The following is a 17960-nucleotide window of genomic DNA, read 5'->3' as shown; positions in this document are numbered from 1 at the left end:
GAGCAGCTCTCCTGGGTGTGAGGGGATTCAATTATAGATTATGGGAGGGTGTGTGTGTTGCAAAGGGGGGGGGGGGGTAAACACGGAGATTAAGCGAGTGGAGTTGAATGGGTTATTAGCGGATAAAATGAAGGAGTCGGATAATGAAGATGGGGCTGAGACTTGAGAGAGTGGCTTTGTGCATTTTCGCCATGTGGAGGAGAGGATGGGGGTAAAGAGACAAGGAAGAGAGCGGAAGAAAGGAAAGAGACAAGGAAGAGATACAGGAAGAGAAAGCAAGGAGGTAAAAACAAGAAAGTAGAGGCAGGAAGCAGAACACGGCGAGAGTAAAACAATGGCAGGGACAAAAGAAGACAATTAAAGGGAGACGAGATGGAGGAAAGATGGATAGGAGGAAAGGAAAACGCAAAGACAAATGTGGGTAAATGAGACCGATAATGGGAAGCAGTGGTGCATGGCCAGGATGATTGTTTTTCAGGGCCCTTGCCAAATAGAACCGAGGACGTGAGAGGTGGCAGGTGAGCGGAGGGGGATTTTTTTCGATGGCACTGCTTCGCTGATGACACATCACCTTAAGAGGCAGTGATGGCTGCTGCGAGAACACCTGCCTCATTTGGAGATGTATTGATCATACACGAGAGTAGACAAGAGGCCATTATGATAGCGCGGAGACAAAATGTCCATAACACACCCTAACACACATTTCCTGGTGTGAGACAAATGGTTATGGTGACAGTTTTTGGATGAGTCCTGAAAAGTTGGATGGTGAAATTTGGAGACACCTGCAGGAAAACACCTCAGATGTATTAGGAATGGATGGGGTCAGACTTGAAGGATGAAGACTCTCTTGTTATCCTTTTAAAGTGCAAAATGTCCCAGAAATGTTTTGTAGTACCTGCTGTGAAAATAAGAAACCCATCTACCATCTACATAAAAGGCTGACAACATAATTTATATATATATATTCATAATTTTGGGTCATGGCACTGATCTGCCATGATTTACTCATCGTTCTTATTCATATTATTCCAAACATTCATAAAATCATGTGTGAGCGGGAGTAATCATTTAAAAATATGACTGAAAACGGCAAGAAACCGTATTTCAGAGTATTATTTTAGAGAGTAGAGAATAGTATTTCATAATGCAGTTCATCCAGATTTGAGTTCAGAGACAGAGTTCACCTGAAGTTCACCTTTTACACAGTTCACTTGCAGTCCTTATTGCCCAACTCTCTCAATATGACTCATCTCAACAAAAGTTCTTGTGACTTTCCTTTGTTTCCTTGCTCTTTCTGTGCTAATTCCAATATAAATTAGCAAGGCAAACAGCCTTGTCTTGTTTTGGTGTAGTCACGTGTGAGTTGTCTAGAGTTGCGCTCTAATTATAGTCTAGAAGTATTGACCCTCTGTTTTTACTCAAATGTTCAATATGTGCTCCTTTCTTCTTTAGAGACTAAAAATCTTTGCATGTTGGTGGAAATGGTTGGGTGGGGTGTCCCAATAATCTTAGGGTCTGTTCCTAGCTTCAATTAAACACAGGATATACAGATCAAAACAGTTTCTGCAATGCCAGTGACATACAGTGTCTCTTAAAAGCAATTCAAATTCTGTGTGGTTTGTATTTTTCTGTACATGGATATATAAAAGCTTATATATGTGTGCATAATATATGTTTCCTAAGTATGTTTGGCTCCCAAATATGCATTGTGCGTCTGAGGATGCCAGCTCTCCCAGTGAGAAGCACTATCAGCTGTTTGGTTTCACTCTGCTGAGCTGGTACACAGACACAGAGCCAGTCGTGTTGTGTCGGGACTTAAATTGTAGACACAACGGCCGTGCTCAGCCAGCCACCTGGACTCTCTACTGTAGGTCATTGCCAGATCAGTGACAGTGAGCAAGTTCAAAAAAAGGGCCATATAGCTGTCCCCAAGCACACTCGAGCCTAGTGAGTCATACTACCTTGAAACCACATGTAGAGATGCATCCATGCACGATTTGACAAAGTGACATAAACTGGGATGGCTGAATCCTTGGACAGATAAAAAGGTCCCTTCCAACCCGGTGGCAACTGCACTGCCAAGCTTGTTACGCTGTGACAAACAGCAGCGAGGCATGGCATGACGAAACACCCACATCACTACTTCTACCTGGATGAAAGCCTCCACCACGCAGCGTGTCTTTACACTTGAGCCTAAAGGGAGATCAACGCCTTGAAGGTAAAATAAGAATTGGACAAATAGCTTACGAGCTACTATTACCAATCGCTGACTGCCTGTGGCATGCATAATGAAATCTCTTTTCTGTTGACTTACTGAAACACTCTTGGATGAGGACAGTTAGAGTACCAGTTCTCCTGCTCACCAGCCTGTCTAATGTGGGGTGCCACTGCCATTACGCAAATTTGTGTCTCCGCAGGACTTTTCCATTGAGAATTCAAATGACAGTTAAATTATAGATGTAAATGGCATAATCATATCAAAAAATATATAGTGAATCTAGAAACACTAAACTGCACAAAAGTACAAAAATGTTTACGCTGCTTCTCACTTGCAACTGTCTTTTTACAACTGACATTTCCATTTGTTAACTGTCAAGCAGTATGCAAGACTTTTGCCGCATCTACAACAATATATGTTTCCTTATAAAAGAAACATCTTTATGCACACACAGGCGAAGTGAACACCAAGAAACAAAACCTCGATTTCCACGTTTTCCAAGTAAACATCTGTCACAATCATGTCTTTGCATTTGTTGTGTGGGTAGTTTAGACTCAACTGCAGCCTGAATCTTTACTGTTACTGCGTGTTGTGCAGTAATTGACTCATCAAACAATACTAAACTAAGATGGAACATTTATCCTGAATGCTGATGAGCAGCGTTGTATGGCCTTCAAATACACATGCATAAATGTGGGACTGCTGCAGGTAATTTTTTTTATTTTTTTATTTTTTTTTTTTACAGCTGCAGGTCATATTTGAATGCTGAGGGTATCATGGAAAAGTAATCAATGTAGTTTAAATAAAACTGGAGTTTAATTTGTCTGTTTTATTTCTGTAACTCTGGTACACTTGAACCAGCCATGAGTGATTCGTCTCCCTTCAACTACACAACTACAGTTGGTCAATAACGGACATGTGGCTTATTTACATGAGTTCATCTGGTTCCATCAGGATTCAGAATCAGAATCAGAATCAGAAATACTTTATTGATCCCTGGGGGGAAATTACACAATTATTACACAAAATTACACATTGTGGCATCATATCATGTAATAATCTTTTCTAGATAATACCAAAGCTTCAGAGCTTAAAAAAAAAAGTTATGTCCTTTGCCAAAGTAAACTGAGCAGCAGGAGCGATGCAAAGAAGAAGACAAAAGTTTTAGCAAGGAGTAAGCAATAGGTGATTGGTATTTAAATCTATTTTGTTATTTCTGTTCTTACTGTCTGTCTAATGCATCGTTTAAAGCCAAAGATAATGGCTAATGGCAGTGTTAACTACATAGGTTTACATTTACAGCCATTAAGGGATGTTTGGGAGAAGGCCTTACATGTGGTGGTGGTTGGCTTCTTGCAGGTTCAGTTTTATTAATTAAGGCCAGTGCACGCAGCAATCAATTTAGTCTTATGCTTGATCACATTTACATTGATAAAATCTACAGTGTTACATTTGGACTCACTTCAATATTCATTTGACACCTGCTCCTCTGCAGCTTAACTGTGCAGCATTGAAATTCTTTCACAGTGATGACTACAATTGCTTCACTGTCACCTGTTACTTTTATATTATATCGCTGCAGTTTCCAGGAGCATGAGGCAATTTTGTTGATAGAAAAACTAAATTATAGACTCCATGAAATTACATTGTATAAATAAGACATGCCCACAGTGCTCTAATAACAGGAAGTGTATTTATGCATTTAGAGTAGTTTTCCTCCAGCAATCCTCTCTAGTCTCAGCAGCAAAAACAAGATTACTTTTAACCGTTATGTCGTGTACTGCCCACATCCATTCATTTTAATCGTATGTTCTTCAAGACAGAAGAACATAAATGTTAGACGTCTCTGGCTGCCAGCATGCAAGTAAAGTCTGCAAATGGTCAAAAATGCGGCAGCTGGTCTGGTCTTCAACCAGCCAAAAACAGCTCATGTCACTCCACTTATCATTTCTCTCCACTGGCTCCATGTCGCAGGCTTCATTCAGGTTTATGAGCATTCTCATTCACTATGATATGCAAATGAACGACAGCTAGTCCTACCATCACTGCAAGGCAGGAAATCTCAATTCAAACTCTTCTCCTGTGTGTTCCCTCGGTTTTGGAACAAGTTACCAAACTCGATTTGGTCAGTAGAATCACTTTTTGTCTTCAGAAATCTACTTACCTCTTCTGAGAGGACTTGCCTTATAAGCTCTCTCTCTCTATATGTCTCTCTCTTTCTCAAAAAAAAAAGTACCTTGTTTGAACAAAAGCACCTGCAAATTAATAATTGTCAATTGAATATATTGAAAATATTAGCAGCATACAGCAACACCTACATAATTCATTCATTCATTTATACTCATTGTTTTCATTTTTTTATTTCTGTGTTATTTTACATATCTATTGGTGCTTTTACATTCAATTCCATCTTTACTGCAACAACATTATTCCCGCAGGCCAACTTTCATCCTATGTCTTTTGCACTGCTCTTAATCTGTTGAAGTGGCATTTAAATGGTTTTTACAATCTCAACCCACCTCTTAAATGTCAGGAGAAACCTGGTTTAACACAAGAAGCTCATTACTTCCATTTTCATTAAGCTGGTTATCTAGAAATATTAAGTTCTTTTCTATCTCAAGTTTCCTTTCCACATTTTCATTTTCACATAAATCCTGTTCTTGCATTAGCATCACTGAACAGATACAGCTCAATACAGAATTAAAAAACTCCTCAATGCTTGTCAAGGTCAACTCCAATAACAGGGAAGACGAAGATAAGATTGTTTTCAAAGCAGAGCTCTTCTTTTTCACACACACACTAGATGAACTCATAGTAAGATAGCTGCGGGGCTGTAAGGTAGCTGCTGATGCAACTGAAAAGAGTGGACAGACTAAGGTACAGTGAAAAGTCTGTTTGACATCTTTCAGCATGAAAAGCTCCTTCCTTCCACCTGCTGTGGAAAACCATTTCAAATAGGTCTTTGCACTGTAGTTCCTGCAAACATCCAACCTGAATTCAAACGTTGTGGAATTGCTTTATCCGGTCAAGGTCTACCTTGCAGAACAAGTAAAACCTATACAAGTTTTAATCACTGAAGAAAAAATATTTTTTATAACATACAAATAAATCTGAACTTGTTTAACACAATGATGGTGCAAATTCAACACGGTCAGCTGCTCTGTAGGGGAGAACACAACAGGCTGCATTCGCTTTGTGTATTTTGGGAAAGGAAGGTAAATTGGGAGGGGGGCTATGCAACCTTTAACCCGAGATCTTTTCATTTCTACTCTTAAAGGTCATCCTATTGTGAAGGTTTTTACAGTGCAGCAAGCCGTTTCATGGGCTCCACATGCTCAGCTAAGACGCCCATTGTGCCTTTCAAGGCTCTGGATAAATAACATCTGAGGCCAAGTAAGATTGAAAACAACTACTCTTCTGGCTACATAAAGCCTGGCCCCAAAAATAAACAAAAGACTGAGCCCTCACTACTGTGGTAGAGAATTTGACATATCTTTTTCAGCTAAAACAGATTTAAAAGCTGACCATGAGTGAGCACATGATCAGCCTTTATTGTGATTCCTCACAAAGGGGAAGTTTTATTTCATCACATGACCAGTGTACATACCCAGAGGTAGTAGGTGAACTGCAGGGCGAAGATGGCGATGCCCTCATTATCGAAAGAGCCAGCGACGGAGCGGGAGATATAGCCTGGGACGATGGCAATGAAGCAGGCCGCCAGCAGCCCTGCACCCTGGTTCCACAGCTCCCGAGTCAGCAGGAAGGTGGAGATGGCGGTCAGACCGCTGAACACCGGCGCCAGAAAGACACACACGTCACGGATGTGGACCGTGATGTGGAGCAGGTTGAGCACGTAGTGGATGAGGCCGGCGGTCACCATTAACCCCGGGTACACCTGAGAGAGGGCGCAGAGAAAGAGGTTGTGAGAACAAAAAAAAACGATAAAGGTTGGGATGGATGTTAGGGACAGAAATACAAAGAAGGTGAGACACGAGTAGAGAAATGAGTATAACGCTAAGTCGATTTAATTAAAATTAATTGGGGTTTGGAATATTGGATTAAAAAAAGGGCTCTAGAAATGTTTCATTGTTTTCTTCATTGTTTTCTGATGTTTCATAAACCAAACGAATCAAATCTCTTGTTGCAGCCCTAAACATAAGAATTGGAAGGTGAGTGAAAGGGACTGTGCAAGACGAGAGAGAAAACATGAAAGGTACCAAGAGGGGAAAAAGCATTACAAACGAGAGGACTATGGCAGATAATAAGGTACATTAATTACTAATACACTTTATTGATTGACACTCAGGCTTTCATTTATGCCAACACGCACTTCTTCAGAGCCAACAGATTACATTCTAAGCAAGTACAAAAACATGGAGGACAAAACAAATGCTCCACGTCTCATCCAGTTGTTAATGTATATGACAGAACTCAAGTCAACCAAGTCTGCCTTGAGACTTGGATCAACACTGGGCACTGACATGTGGTGCTGCAACACATTCTAACATGATCAATTAATCTGTGGATTATTTTGTACAGCTAATTGATTAATCATTTGGCTTGTAAAGTTATGTTAGAAAATAGTGAAAAACAACTCTTTGAATAGTTTGTTTTGTCTGACCACCAGCCCAACACAGCAAATCTTTTCTTAATGAGTGCCTTGAACAATTGCCAAAAATTGTTGTCATGTATGATGTTCTTCAACAGAAAGTTATAATGAATTAAACCCTCCACTCAAAAAGCTCCAGTCAAAGCTGTGGTGTTAGTAGGCGAGGCCTCATGGCCCTGTCTCGTCTATACATGAGAGCAAATCCAATTAGGTCCCTGTGCAGTACACTGGCTGTCTGAAGTAAAAAGCAAGGTTGTGTTTAACGTGCGAGTGATGTCCCTGATGCATGTTCACTGTAGCCGCAGTCCATGCACTTTGCCTTGCCGCTAATAAACTCAGGTCTTCATGTCTCTAATTAGGCGGTGCCTAGGAGACCTAAGCTTCATCAACCAATCTACTTCAATGAAAATCAACCATGTCTTGCCTTACAGCTCTGAGGATTGGACTCTTGTAAATGACAGGATACCGCTCCATTAGACAAACTACTCTCGTCATTGTTAGCCATTTTGAACACTGTGGTAGGGCCCAGGTCCCCAAAATATTAAAGATGATTGAGATGTTCATTGTAGCAAAGAACATTCTGTATTGAGTTTTAACTTGATGGATAAAAATCAACACTTTTCTCTAAATCAGCATTAAAGAATGCATTACATACTGTAACTTGTTCATTATGAAAATATCATCAACTAGAACTGTCAAAAGCAGTTACCAAAAATGCACTTGGGTCATTGTCCTTATGGCAACAAAAGAGTGTTTTATTAGCTTGACGGCCCACTGTTTTTATGGACTGTCACATTAGAGAAGCCTTCCTTCCTTATCTATGGCTCTGGAGAAAGAGCAACTGACAGTCGTCCTCTGGGGAATGGAGGGAGGGTGGCAGTGAAAAGGGAAATAAACAGGGCGAGGGCAGCTGGACTGGTCCAGGCAGGAATGCACTAAAGTGTCACATTAAGTGATATCAGCTCTTTTGTCCTCCAAACGGTGTGACCCATCTGAGTGCTTAGAGACTTAACGCTATCATACACAATTAATGAGGACTGTCAGGATCATCTGTCTGATTTTGAATTTAAAAAAGCAAGCAAGGGGAAGGGGTATGGGAAAGGGCGGGAGCAAAGAATGGAGGCATAGTGGAGGTGAGAAAAGACAGTGAGACATTAGAGAGGCAGAGGCAGACAGCGGAGGAGAGAGGATGAAAGATAAAAGAGACAGAAATGTTATAGAGAGTTAAGAAGAAAAGTGAACCATAGTAGCTGAAAGGAGAGAGAAGGTGTTAAACAGAGTGCAGGTGGGTAAAAGGTTGAATGCAACAGACAAGAGCCTCGGTCAGGTAGAGCAAAGGTGGTTTTATGAATTCCACCAGGAGCCAGACGGGTCACAGACTACTCCCCCCATGAGAAAGGAGACTGACATTGATAAAATGTCAAGACGGGTTTTTGAAAACAAGGAGGTAATGTAACTTTATAAATTAATTCATAAAGTATTTTAAGTTTTCAAAACAAAAAGGCAGTGGATTGTGACTGTATTGTGGGCTACGAAACAGACTGTGCCAATCTGAGATGAACCCAGCACTTGTCCACACCCCTGCATGTTTTAAAAGCACAGGCTTGATGCAAATAAGAGCTCTCACACATTCATTTTATGATTTCGAATACAGTGTGGGAGTAAACTAAATGCCCTTCATCCCTGAAGCCTGTCTGTGTTCAGAAAATGATCAAGCTCAAGTCATGCAAATGGAATTCTGACAATTAGCCTACACAGTAAATGAGTGGCTTTCTGTTACTCCAGCAACCACCATGATGGTGCCATTGAGCAAGGCACCAGATTATTCTGGTAACCAATCCAACGTCAGCCTCTCACATAAACATAAAGCAGGTAAAAGTGAAATGGACATAGCTATCAGATGTCTTCTATGCATCAATTCCTAGATCTTGCTCCATTTTGCATAGATTTGCATGTTGCAGGAAGACATTTGCATTTAGTGTGGCCAACACAATGACCCACCCACCTGCTATCGAAACACCGGTGAACCTGATATGGCAGAACGTGACTTACCATCTGGCAATAAACTTCTCTAAAAAGGACAAGGCTGGCAATATTCTATATAATCTATTGTCAACAAATCCCATGAAAAGACCAAAACCAATGCATTAGTCTGTCTCTCAATACTCTCTGACTTTCCTACCCTGTCTGTGGCTCTTTTAAAAAACAGTCTCAAATACAGAGTTTAATTTAATAAAAAAAAAGCCACAGTGATTTCCTAAGACAGCTGGGCACTGTAGTTTTTAGCAAACATTACTTAAACAAGAGTAAATGATGCATTTTTTTGGGGACTATTTTCCTCTGTGAATTGACACACATTTGGTGAGCATTGTTCATTCTGCCTCAAATTACTCGCAAACATGACATGTAATGCAACGCACACTGTACTTTAGTCAATTCCAATATTAACTGTCTCATCCCATGACATTTTTAAAATGACAAATTGTATTTTACAAAGGTGTATTGTAACTTGTCTCAGTGACACTGTTTAAAATACTAAACACATTAATACCATAATTGCGTTGTAATTGCTAAGAGACAGTGCAAGAAATATCCTGACCAAGCAATCAGCAATCCACAAATTATACTCACAGAAATCACACTTTTTGTAACAGCACAGCTCAACACTAAGAGGACATCAGAAATCATATAGGCTAGACCTGCCTTTACTTTTTAACCTGTTTTTTAAGGCATTTTATTAGTTCTACATTGATGTTTGACACCAAAGCAAACTGTCAGTCTAACTGAGTGAACCAGAAAGTTTAATCTGAAATAAATGTTAGACCTTTTGGCAGAAAATGGATGTTCAGAGCAACACAGTTAATATTCATGAAGGGAAACAATCTGCAAATAGAAGCCAGTTTTGCTAGAGAGGAAATTATACATTACATTGATGCTCATCGCAGCACCTATTGTCTTCCCACCTCATATAAAACCCAAGCTCTGATACAACAGAAGCTCTTCTATGTCCTTATTTGAAGATTGGTCTAGCTTGAGGGTAGTCTGCTGAGCATTTAAATATTTAAAGTAATTTTCAACTGGAAAATGAAATGACAAACTAAATCTGAGCAGAGAACAGCTCAGACCAAGTCGCTATAATCTTCTTCAAATGAACCATGTGTGAATTACTGAGTTATTTGTTGTTTTTTTACGCATACGTTCATGAAATGTCAATACCAGCGTACAGGGGAAAGATGTGAGCTGTGTATGCTTATTTGTATCCTAAGACAATGCATTGTCAGTGCAGTACAGTGCAGAGTCCAGGCATCTTGTAAATGACATGAAAATTAACATAAAACTATATGCCTTCCAATTCTGATTACCGGTCTAATCATGAGTTTCAGTTTCCACCCTATGGCTACAAGGCCTAACCCACGTATCCATGTACTGTTACAGACCAGCACATCCATTATTACAAGATAGGCCTGTTGTATGCAATTACCAGTAGCTGATGGTAATTGCCTATGACAGATGAATGCTGATGGATGGGTTTTGGATTCCAATTCATCCCTCTTGTGCAGTAGTGAATAGTATACTCAAACATCTGCATGTAGCGTGGCTATAGCTCCTGCCTTGCACCATCTGCTTGGTGCTGTAATGATAACGGCATCTGATAGCAGTGCACAACATTAACATGCCTCGCTGTCTCAACGGTGCAGAGGAACTCTCCAATCAGCCTACAGGACTGAGTTTGCACTGCACAGAGTCAGGAAGAAAGAATTAGTGAGAGGAGAAAGAGAGTCACACTACAGGCACCAAGGGCCAGGCTCTATCCCTACTTCACAGCTGGCCCCAATAATGGAAACACATTGGGAGACATTTCTACATTTATTTCGCACCGAGGACCTGGATTATGTAGTCCTGATGCACCACTGGTTTATGCATTTACAGCTCAGAGAGCAAAACCTGGTGGGTCCATGAAGCTTGGTCAAAAGAAAGGAGGGTGGGGTTGTTAAAGAGGAGAGGGAGATGGATAGGCCAAAGGTATTTTACTCACACATGACAAACAGTTCACAGGATGCAGGGCTGAGAAGATGAGGTTGGGAGAAGAAATGCACAGAGGAGGGGAGGCGGGGGAAATGGAAGATAAATTGCATGGAATCTGCACTTTGTATTTTTCACTGAAAAGGGTCAATGTTTCACAACAATTGCCCCTGCTGGTAAACAGGGAGGCCACGGCAGCCGAGGGGAATCTGTCAAGATAACAGCTCACTGTTGCTATTGGATTCTGACTTAAATCCATGCTGCCTGGCGGAGGCTTATAGAGCTCTATGGTATCCCTGCACTGCCTTGCCTAACCCCAGATAACCTCATGCTACCCCTCTGACCAGATTCCCAAACCACCTCAACTCACTCTTTTTAAAACACAAAAGAGCTGCGGTTTAGGCCAAGATGCTTCTTTGTGTCTGAGCTCCTTACCCCATCCTAAATTGTGAGCCCAGAAACTCTACGTAGAAAAACTCCTTAAAGCAGCTTGAATCCGTGATCTCATTCTTCCAATCACTACGAGAGCTCATGACTACAGGTGAGAGATCATCTACTAAATCCAGAGATTTTCATCCAAGCTTAGCTCACTATAGTCAAATACAACACCCTGGCAATGCCGTACCAATGTGTCTCTCGATCTCAGGCCTCATCTTACCCTCACTCATGAACAAGATCCCAAGTCTACTCCTTCACCTGAGCCAGCAACTTGCTCCCAAACTGAGGGAGGCAATTTCGCAGAGTAGCATGGCCTCAGACTGCCAGTTGCTGACTCTCATCCCCACTGCTTTATAGTCTGATGCAAAGCACGCCAGTTCACACCAGAGGTCACAGTCTGATTAAGCCAACAGCGCTTCATCATCAGCAAAATGTAGAGATGCAATCCTGAGATAACAAAATGGAAACTCTCTACGCCCCACCTGTGGCTTTAGATTTTAGATGAAAATCATCAGATTAAAACCTTGGCAAAGCACATTGTCTTCTCACAATATCATTGACTTATTCCTGTAGATGCATACAAAGCTCTCATTCTGGCAAACAAGTATTGTATCAGTGGTCCCGGCATCTCGTATTCCCGAAATGCTCCCCTACAAAACACCCTGTGGGACACTGTCACAAATACACAAATATAATACAAATCAATGGTCAAACTCCATGACCTCTCCAGTATTCCTCCAAGATGATTAAAGATAATAAAAAGGTTCCCTGCCAAGATGGAAGCTGAACAGCTCCTCCTCAATTTGAGGTTCATCAATTGGCTGGAGCATCCTTTCCAGTATCCTTGCATAAGCCCCCCTGAAGAGTGCGATACCCAAAGAGCTGAGCACAGCTTTCCCCCCTTTTTTTCAGATTTGCAACCCACCACTCACTGTCTCCCATTCCATAGGCATTGTCATCTCCCACATGAATATGAGGCCCCATGCAGCGCCTCCTCAACGCCTGCACCAGGACACACGTCTGTGTGTGTTCCTACCAGCCTATTCCAACTTAAGAAATCTTTAAGGGTATGTCATTTCAATCATTTATTTGCCTTTACTTCACAAGAACATTGTCTGTAAGTAAATGTGCATTCCTCTAAAAAAAACAAAAAAAACAACCTAGAATCGATAAATAATGAAACAAATGAGCAAACGTGTAAAACATGGAGCTTGACTGCATCAATTTGAGGAGGAACTTACTGTGCCACCAACAATCCTGCCCAAGGGGTACCAGGCCCTTTCATCAAACCAGTTGAGGAACTCGTAGAAGCCATTTGTGGTGAGATGGTGCGTTGATCTGTAGTTGAACCTGAAGCAACAGAAAAAAACAGAAGAGGGCTGGCTGAGTATAATGCAAAATAGCAACCACACACAGAGAAGGAACATCTATTTCCATTTATAGGCTATATTTTGCCAAAATGTTACAGCTGTTGACAGACCAAAAAACACTTAACTCTAGGAAAGAATAGGTTATTTTATTTCCAGATATTGTGAAGGCGGGCTGAATGGGTAAGCTGCAGAGACTTTGCCTGGTTAGAATAGGGAAGATAAAGCCTCCATTCACTATGTGAGCCTTTGTGCTGATGCCAACAACTCTCAGGTCAGCCCTCGGTTAAGAAATGCAGAGATGAAGGGCTCTCTCATATACTGTGACATTTTTCAGAACAAAGCCTGCTTATATTACAGATAATTCCAACTGCAACCACTGGCATGTGCTGGGGTGACAAAGGCATAAAATGGGTCTTGTGTTGGGCGACCAAAGAAATAAAACAAACAAAAAGACAATATAAGGAATATCAGTGCAAACAAGCCTTGATTCACATTGTAGCAGCTGTGGTGAGGCGAGGGGGTTGGAAAATTGTCAAGCAGCAGAACGAAAGAGCTGACACTGTTGAGAAGACAGCTGCCAAAAAGAACGAAGCAAGTGTTCAGTGCATTTTCAGAGGCACCTTCTTCGCTGTACAGCTCATTAATGTGGGCTGCTTTATGGTATGTTCAGAGGTCTATATACCTCATGTAAGACACTTCAGGCATAGAGAACCTATAGCAAGGCAGAGACAGAGACAATTACCTGTTCTGAACGTCTCTAATAGAGATGTATACCAGAGAGAACAGAAGATAACATCTTTATGACTAATCAGCTCTTTTACACACTAGAGAGGTTCTTTGATTCAGACTATATCAAGTATAACAATATCAACAGCCAACAAACGAGGTTACAATGGGGAGCCTAAAATGCTACAGAACAATGCAAAGTATGTTCATGTGTGATTTAGTTTTAACAACCTTAATTTTTGTGTTCATCTTCACTCCAACAGCTTTCCCCAAGACCACACATGCAGGCGTGGCTGTTGTGTCGCAGTAATAGCAGACTGAGGAGCCTTTGATTCCATGAATTTCCATTTATGTACATCTTCAAATCATACACATGCCTACCCCAGTTGGTGTAACACTATAACACAAAATGAGTGACTTTTTAAATCCCCAATGACAGCAGTTAATCAGTACATTTACGAGTCAATGGGAGCAAAGTGATTGGAAATTAGATGCGCAATATTCTTTATGCCTTGGATGAAAATATGGGGAAAAAAATAGAAAACTAGAACAGGCATTGTGCCTCTTAAAGTGATCTTAAAAAAAAGCTATTGAGTAGCTGACATGAGTGTTTATTCTCGTGGCTCCTTAGGCAATTATATCATGTTACTCAACAACCTGAGAGCTGAGGACCTGACTATGGGCACACTACAGACCAAGACGAACAAGCCATCCAGCTGGAAAGCAAGAGCTAACACAGAAAAGAAAACACTGCCATTGTACTTGCATCTCAGTTTTTTGGCAAGTAAAATTCATCTCAATTTTACCATTGAAGATTGAGTCCATCACAACTTTCATCCTCTATAGCTCATTTTACTGCACACAATTTGCAGTGGCTAACCAAACTGCTCTTTCAAAGTTACATGGTGGTCTAGAGAATACTTTTGTTCTTACATTCTGTGAGTCTATTTCTTTACATACTGAGGCGTGCAAAGAACCGCAATGTGACAAAGTGCAGAGGTACAGAGGCAGCCAGGTGTGGGAGAGTTCTACCACGGGACTGGGACTTTGAATGCTGATGGAACTGGCCAGCTACTTCTGCCTCATTGTTCTGCAGCTGTCAAATTAGCGAGGCAGAAACAAAGCAAATTCAAAGAAAGCATTCTCAAAGACAACTTTTTATGCTGCCAAGCCGTATCCACAAAACCCATTTTCCAATGATCTCATGGACAGCCGAGCGGAGTGCTTTATCCCTGCCCTTGTCACTTTGATGGGGAGGATAATGTAGCTCTGCCAGGCACATTAGCAATTTAATGCATAGCTGCCAATATGGTCTCGGGCCACAGAGCACATGACGACTAGTGATACCACTGCAGCACCTCCAACCACCAGCAAGTAAGCTTAAAGCTGAGCAACACCATAAAAAAAACTCCTGGATTGATAGCTAGGAGGATGAAGGGGAAAATGGGCCCCTATATCATCTCCTTAGATAATACCTCAAAGCAAAAATGAAAATTAGGAGTGGCATATTGTGCACTTTAGATCACTCGGGGCCCCCTGCAGGCATCATAATTCATTTTAATCAAGGTCCGTTCCACTGATTACCAGTTTCCTGTTGAGACAAGGGCCATCATCATCAGCATGACTAAGTGGGCTCCATTGCTGTTTACAAGCCAGTAATGCCTCATTCAGTATCGACTTCATAATCAGATGCATCATTGCCTTTTCCCCACTGGTTCACAATATGGTGAATGTCTAAATCGACTTTTCGGTTCCAGGGGTGTAATCACCACCTTGACTAATCTGCCACCTTTGTCAAACTCTAAATGAATAACCTGTAAATGGGAGCCTGCTTGGGGACTCAGAAAACAAGTGAACACATACAACATAAGCCTCACACAACAAGACACCAATCAGATGGACCCGTTTGAGCATCGCCAAGGTGTCATGTTATTACGTTTTTGTTTTGTTTTTTTATAATGAAAGCAGCAGAACACATGACTCAAACAGTTTGCCATGAAAGAAGGTGGTGAAGGATATTGGTGCCTGCACCCTAACACGCAATCACAAGTCAATTAGTAAAGTAGTTAATATCACAATATGAGGTGCAAGACACTATTTAAGGTAAGACAGATGCAAAGGACACTTTGTCAAAATGTGATTTGTTACGCTCGTCATTCATCCATCATGTTGGATGTACATCTTATATATATATATACATACATATATATATATATATATATATATATATATATATATATATATATAAATTGGAATAACAGGAATTTCTGGAGGATGAGAAAGTTGATGTTTAATCTTACTTTTTAATTTGTTTTAACTTGTAAGATGAAGACAGTGGACGGGCAAGCTAGAGAAACTGAACCACAACTGAGCTTTATTTGCAAACTATTTCAATGTCGCGGCCACAACCTATGGTCGCTGTATAAAAGGCAGTAGAGGGCTGGTAGCTAGCAGATTCAGGGTCAGGCTTATGGACACTGTGGCAGGACAGCTGGGACAGCGTATAAACTAGCATGAATCACTAGACCTACCTGCAACTCCAACTATAAATCTGGTACTCTGATTACGCTTTTAGACAAGCCCCTTACTAATGGTCTTACAAGCACCTGAATAGGATTACAACTATCTGCAGCCTACAGAATTTAATAGTCTCACAATAGGATTTTCTGGTTGGATTACCTGAGAATTGCATGATAGTTCGTTTTCAGTCACACTGCACACTTCCCCATCCTGCCCAAAAACCAATACCTCCATGCTGGTGTTAAGGGTCACACTAACTGGTACAATGGACAGCTGCCAAAGCTTTAATAGCAATGAGTGTCCAGCATGCCTGCCATCACCTGACAAGATGAGGCATCCTGGCATATCATCAAGCAGCTGTATCACGCCATTCGAATGGTGGTGTGTGTGTGTGTGTGTGTGTGTGTGTTCCTGCTTGCTCAATGACCCAGTAAGGTAATTGCATTCTGTGGAAGTGTGATGGCAATATTGTTCACATGCGACAAGACATGACTTGGTAAATCTGAAATTAAATATTGGCTGTAATTACTAGCCTGTGAGATCGTGCAGTAGGTTCAATGAGGCACTGTCTCAGTTGATGTTGAGTTGTTTATAGAAACCGCAGCAGAAAAAACATGAACGAATGATCATTAGGGGATGAATACCAAAATGCAGCAAATTATTCTCCCAGGTCAACCACTTTCAAAAATCCCAAACAGGCAAAAAAAATTATCCTAATTTCAATATGTGAACACTTGCTGACATGGCAGTGAGCATTCTTGTAATTGAATCTGGAGTGCAGAGCTCATCTTTTGAGATAAAGAGGTCCAGGAAGAGCCATTTAATCCTATTTCCAATGATATTGGAAAATAGGCATTATATTAAAATTCAACTGCTCCCATAAGATTTGTTTAATATTAAAAACTCATTCACAAATACAGTGGCTGTCTTCACCGTGAATCATTTGGTTACAATAAAGTTCAATAGCAACAAGTTTGTCATAATAAAAATGAGGTACAATTTCAGCCACCACTGAAGAGAACGAGATTGGCCCTCTGTTCACGGGGGGAGGCCCATTGGGGATTCCTGTCCTACCAGTGGGTGACGGTGCCTGCGTGGATAAAAGCATGTCAAAAGAAGTGGATAGCGACATCATGTCACAGAGGTAGCATATAGCCAGCTATACCCTTTACACTGCGTATGACCTATGAACATTGATATTGGACTGATTAAATATGTATTTGAATCAGTGTTTACCATTGGGTTGATAGAAAAAAAGAAAATAGAAAAATTGCCCCTCTAATCTAAACTTTTCTGAACGAACCAGCTGGCAGCAGTAACACAACCAGATGGTTTCTGTTTTTGTGGCTTGGTGGGGTGTGAGATCTTCATGTCAATATGCAAACAGCTAAACTACTGCCTGTTGAAACTTATGAAAGAAAATTGAAAAATGACATTGCTTCTTGAGGTAAGGAGACATAATGGCATACATATTGACTGGCCTAGGGGAATAACTTCAATACACATTACTGTGCTCCAGCTCTAACTGAGACTACCCATTAGACACAGAATAGCTATAAACTAGCATTGTTTATTTGCTTCAGTACCTCCACAGTTTGACAGTCGAGATAAAGATTCACACATAAAACAGTTTGGGCTGGAAAAAAAGGCTGTTGGGAGCAGAGTTATTCAATTCCGAAATGGAGCACAGTCTGATAAAGACTTGCCTATGTGCTATTCTGTGTTTCTTACACTGTGCGATTTGTTCAGACTTGGAACTTGCTGCTTTTTGTGTAAAATACTAAGTCTGAGTTATTTGAAGGCAATTGGCCAATGAGCTCTATGTTTTCCTGACAACAGATTTATAGAGAGCAGAATCACTGCTATTGACTGCCTAATTATCTTTTCACAGACACACAGGCTCTTATTCACACCTGTGTGAAAACAGCTTGGCAATACCTATCACAATGACACAGACTTATAATGCCTTGTGGGTCTAACAGAACAATCGATCTTGAATTAGGCTATTTTCTTAGCCAAGCAAGACGAGATGCTTACACAAGCTATAAGCAGTCAG

At 40.9% G+C, this 17960-nt stretch overlaps 1 protein-coding gene across 1 annotated transcript in view; it reads right to left on the bottom strand.

Annotated features, from left to right (window-relative positions):
* The window catches only part of LOC139298828 (dolichyl-diphosphooligosaccharide--protein glycosyltransferase subunit STT3B), a 68333-nt gene that overhangs the window by 26460 nt on the left and 23913 nt on the right, over nt 1-17960 (bottom strand). The window contains exons 2-3 of the mRNA XM_070921611.1: nt 12530-12638; nt 5826-6113 (exon numbers count right to left, since the gene is read on the bottom strand). Of these exons, the coding sequence (XP_070777712.1) occupies nt 5826-6113; nt 12530-12638 (397 nt within the window). The remainder of the gene's footprint in view (nt 1-5825; nt 6114-12529; nt 12639-17960) is intronic.

Source organism: Enoplosus armatus, chromosome 16, assembly GCF_043641665.1.
Source record: "Enoplosus armatus isolate fEnoArm2 chromosome 16, fEnoArm2.hap1, whole genome shotgun sequence".
Taxonomy (NCBI): domain Eukaryota; kingdom Metazoa; phylum Chordata; class Actinopteri; order Centrarchiformes; family Enoplosidae; genus Enoplosus; species Enoplosus armatus.
The sequence above is the reverse complement of the archived record's forward strand: the minus strand, read 5'-3'. Positions and strand labels throughout refer to the sequence as shown.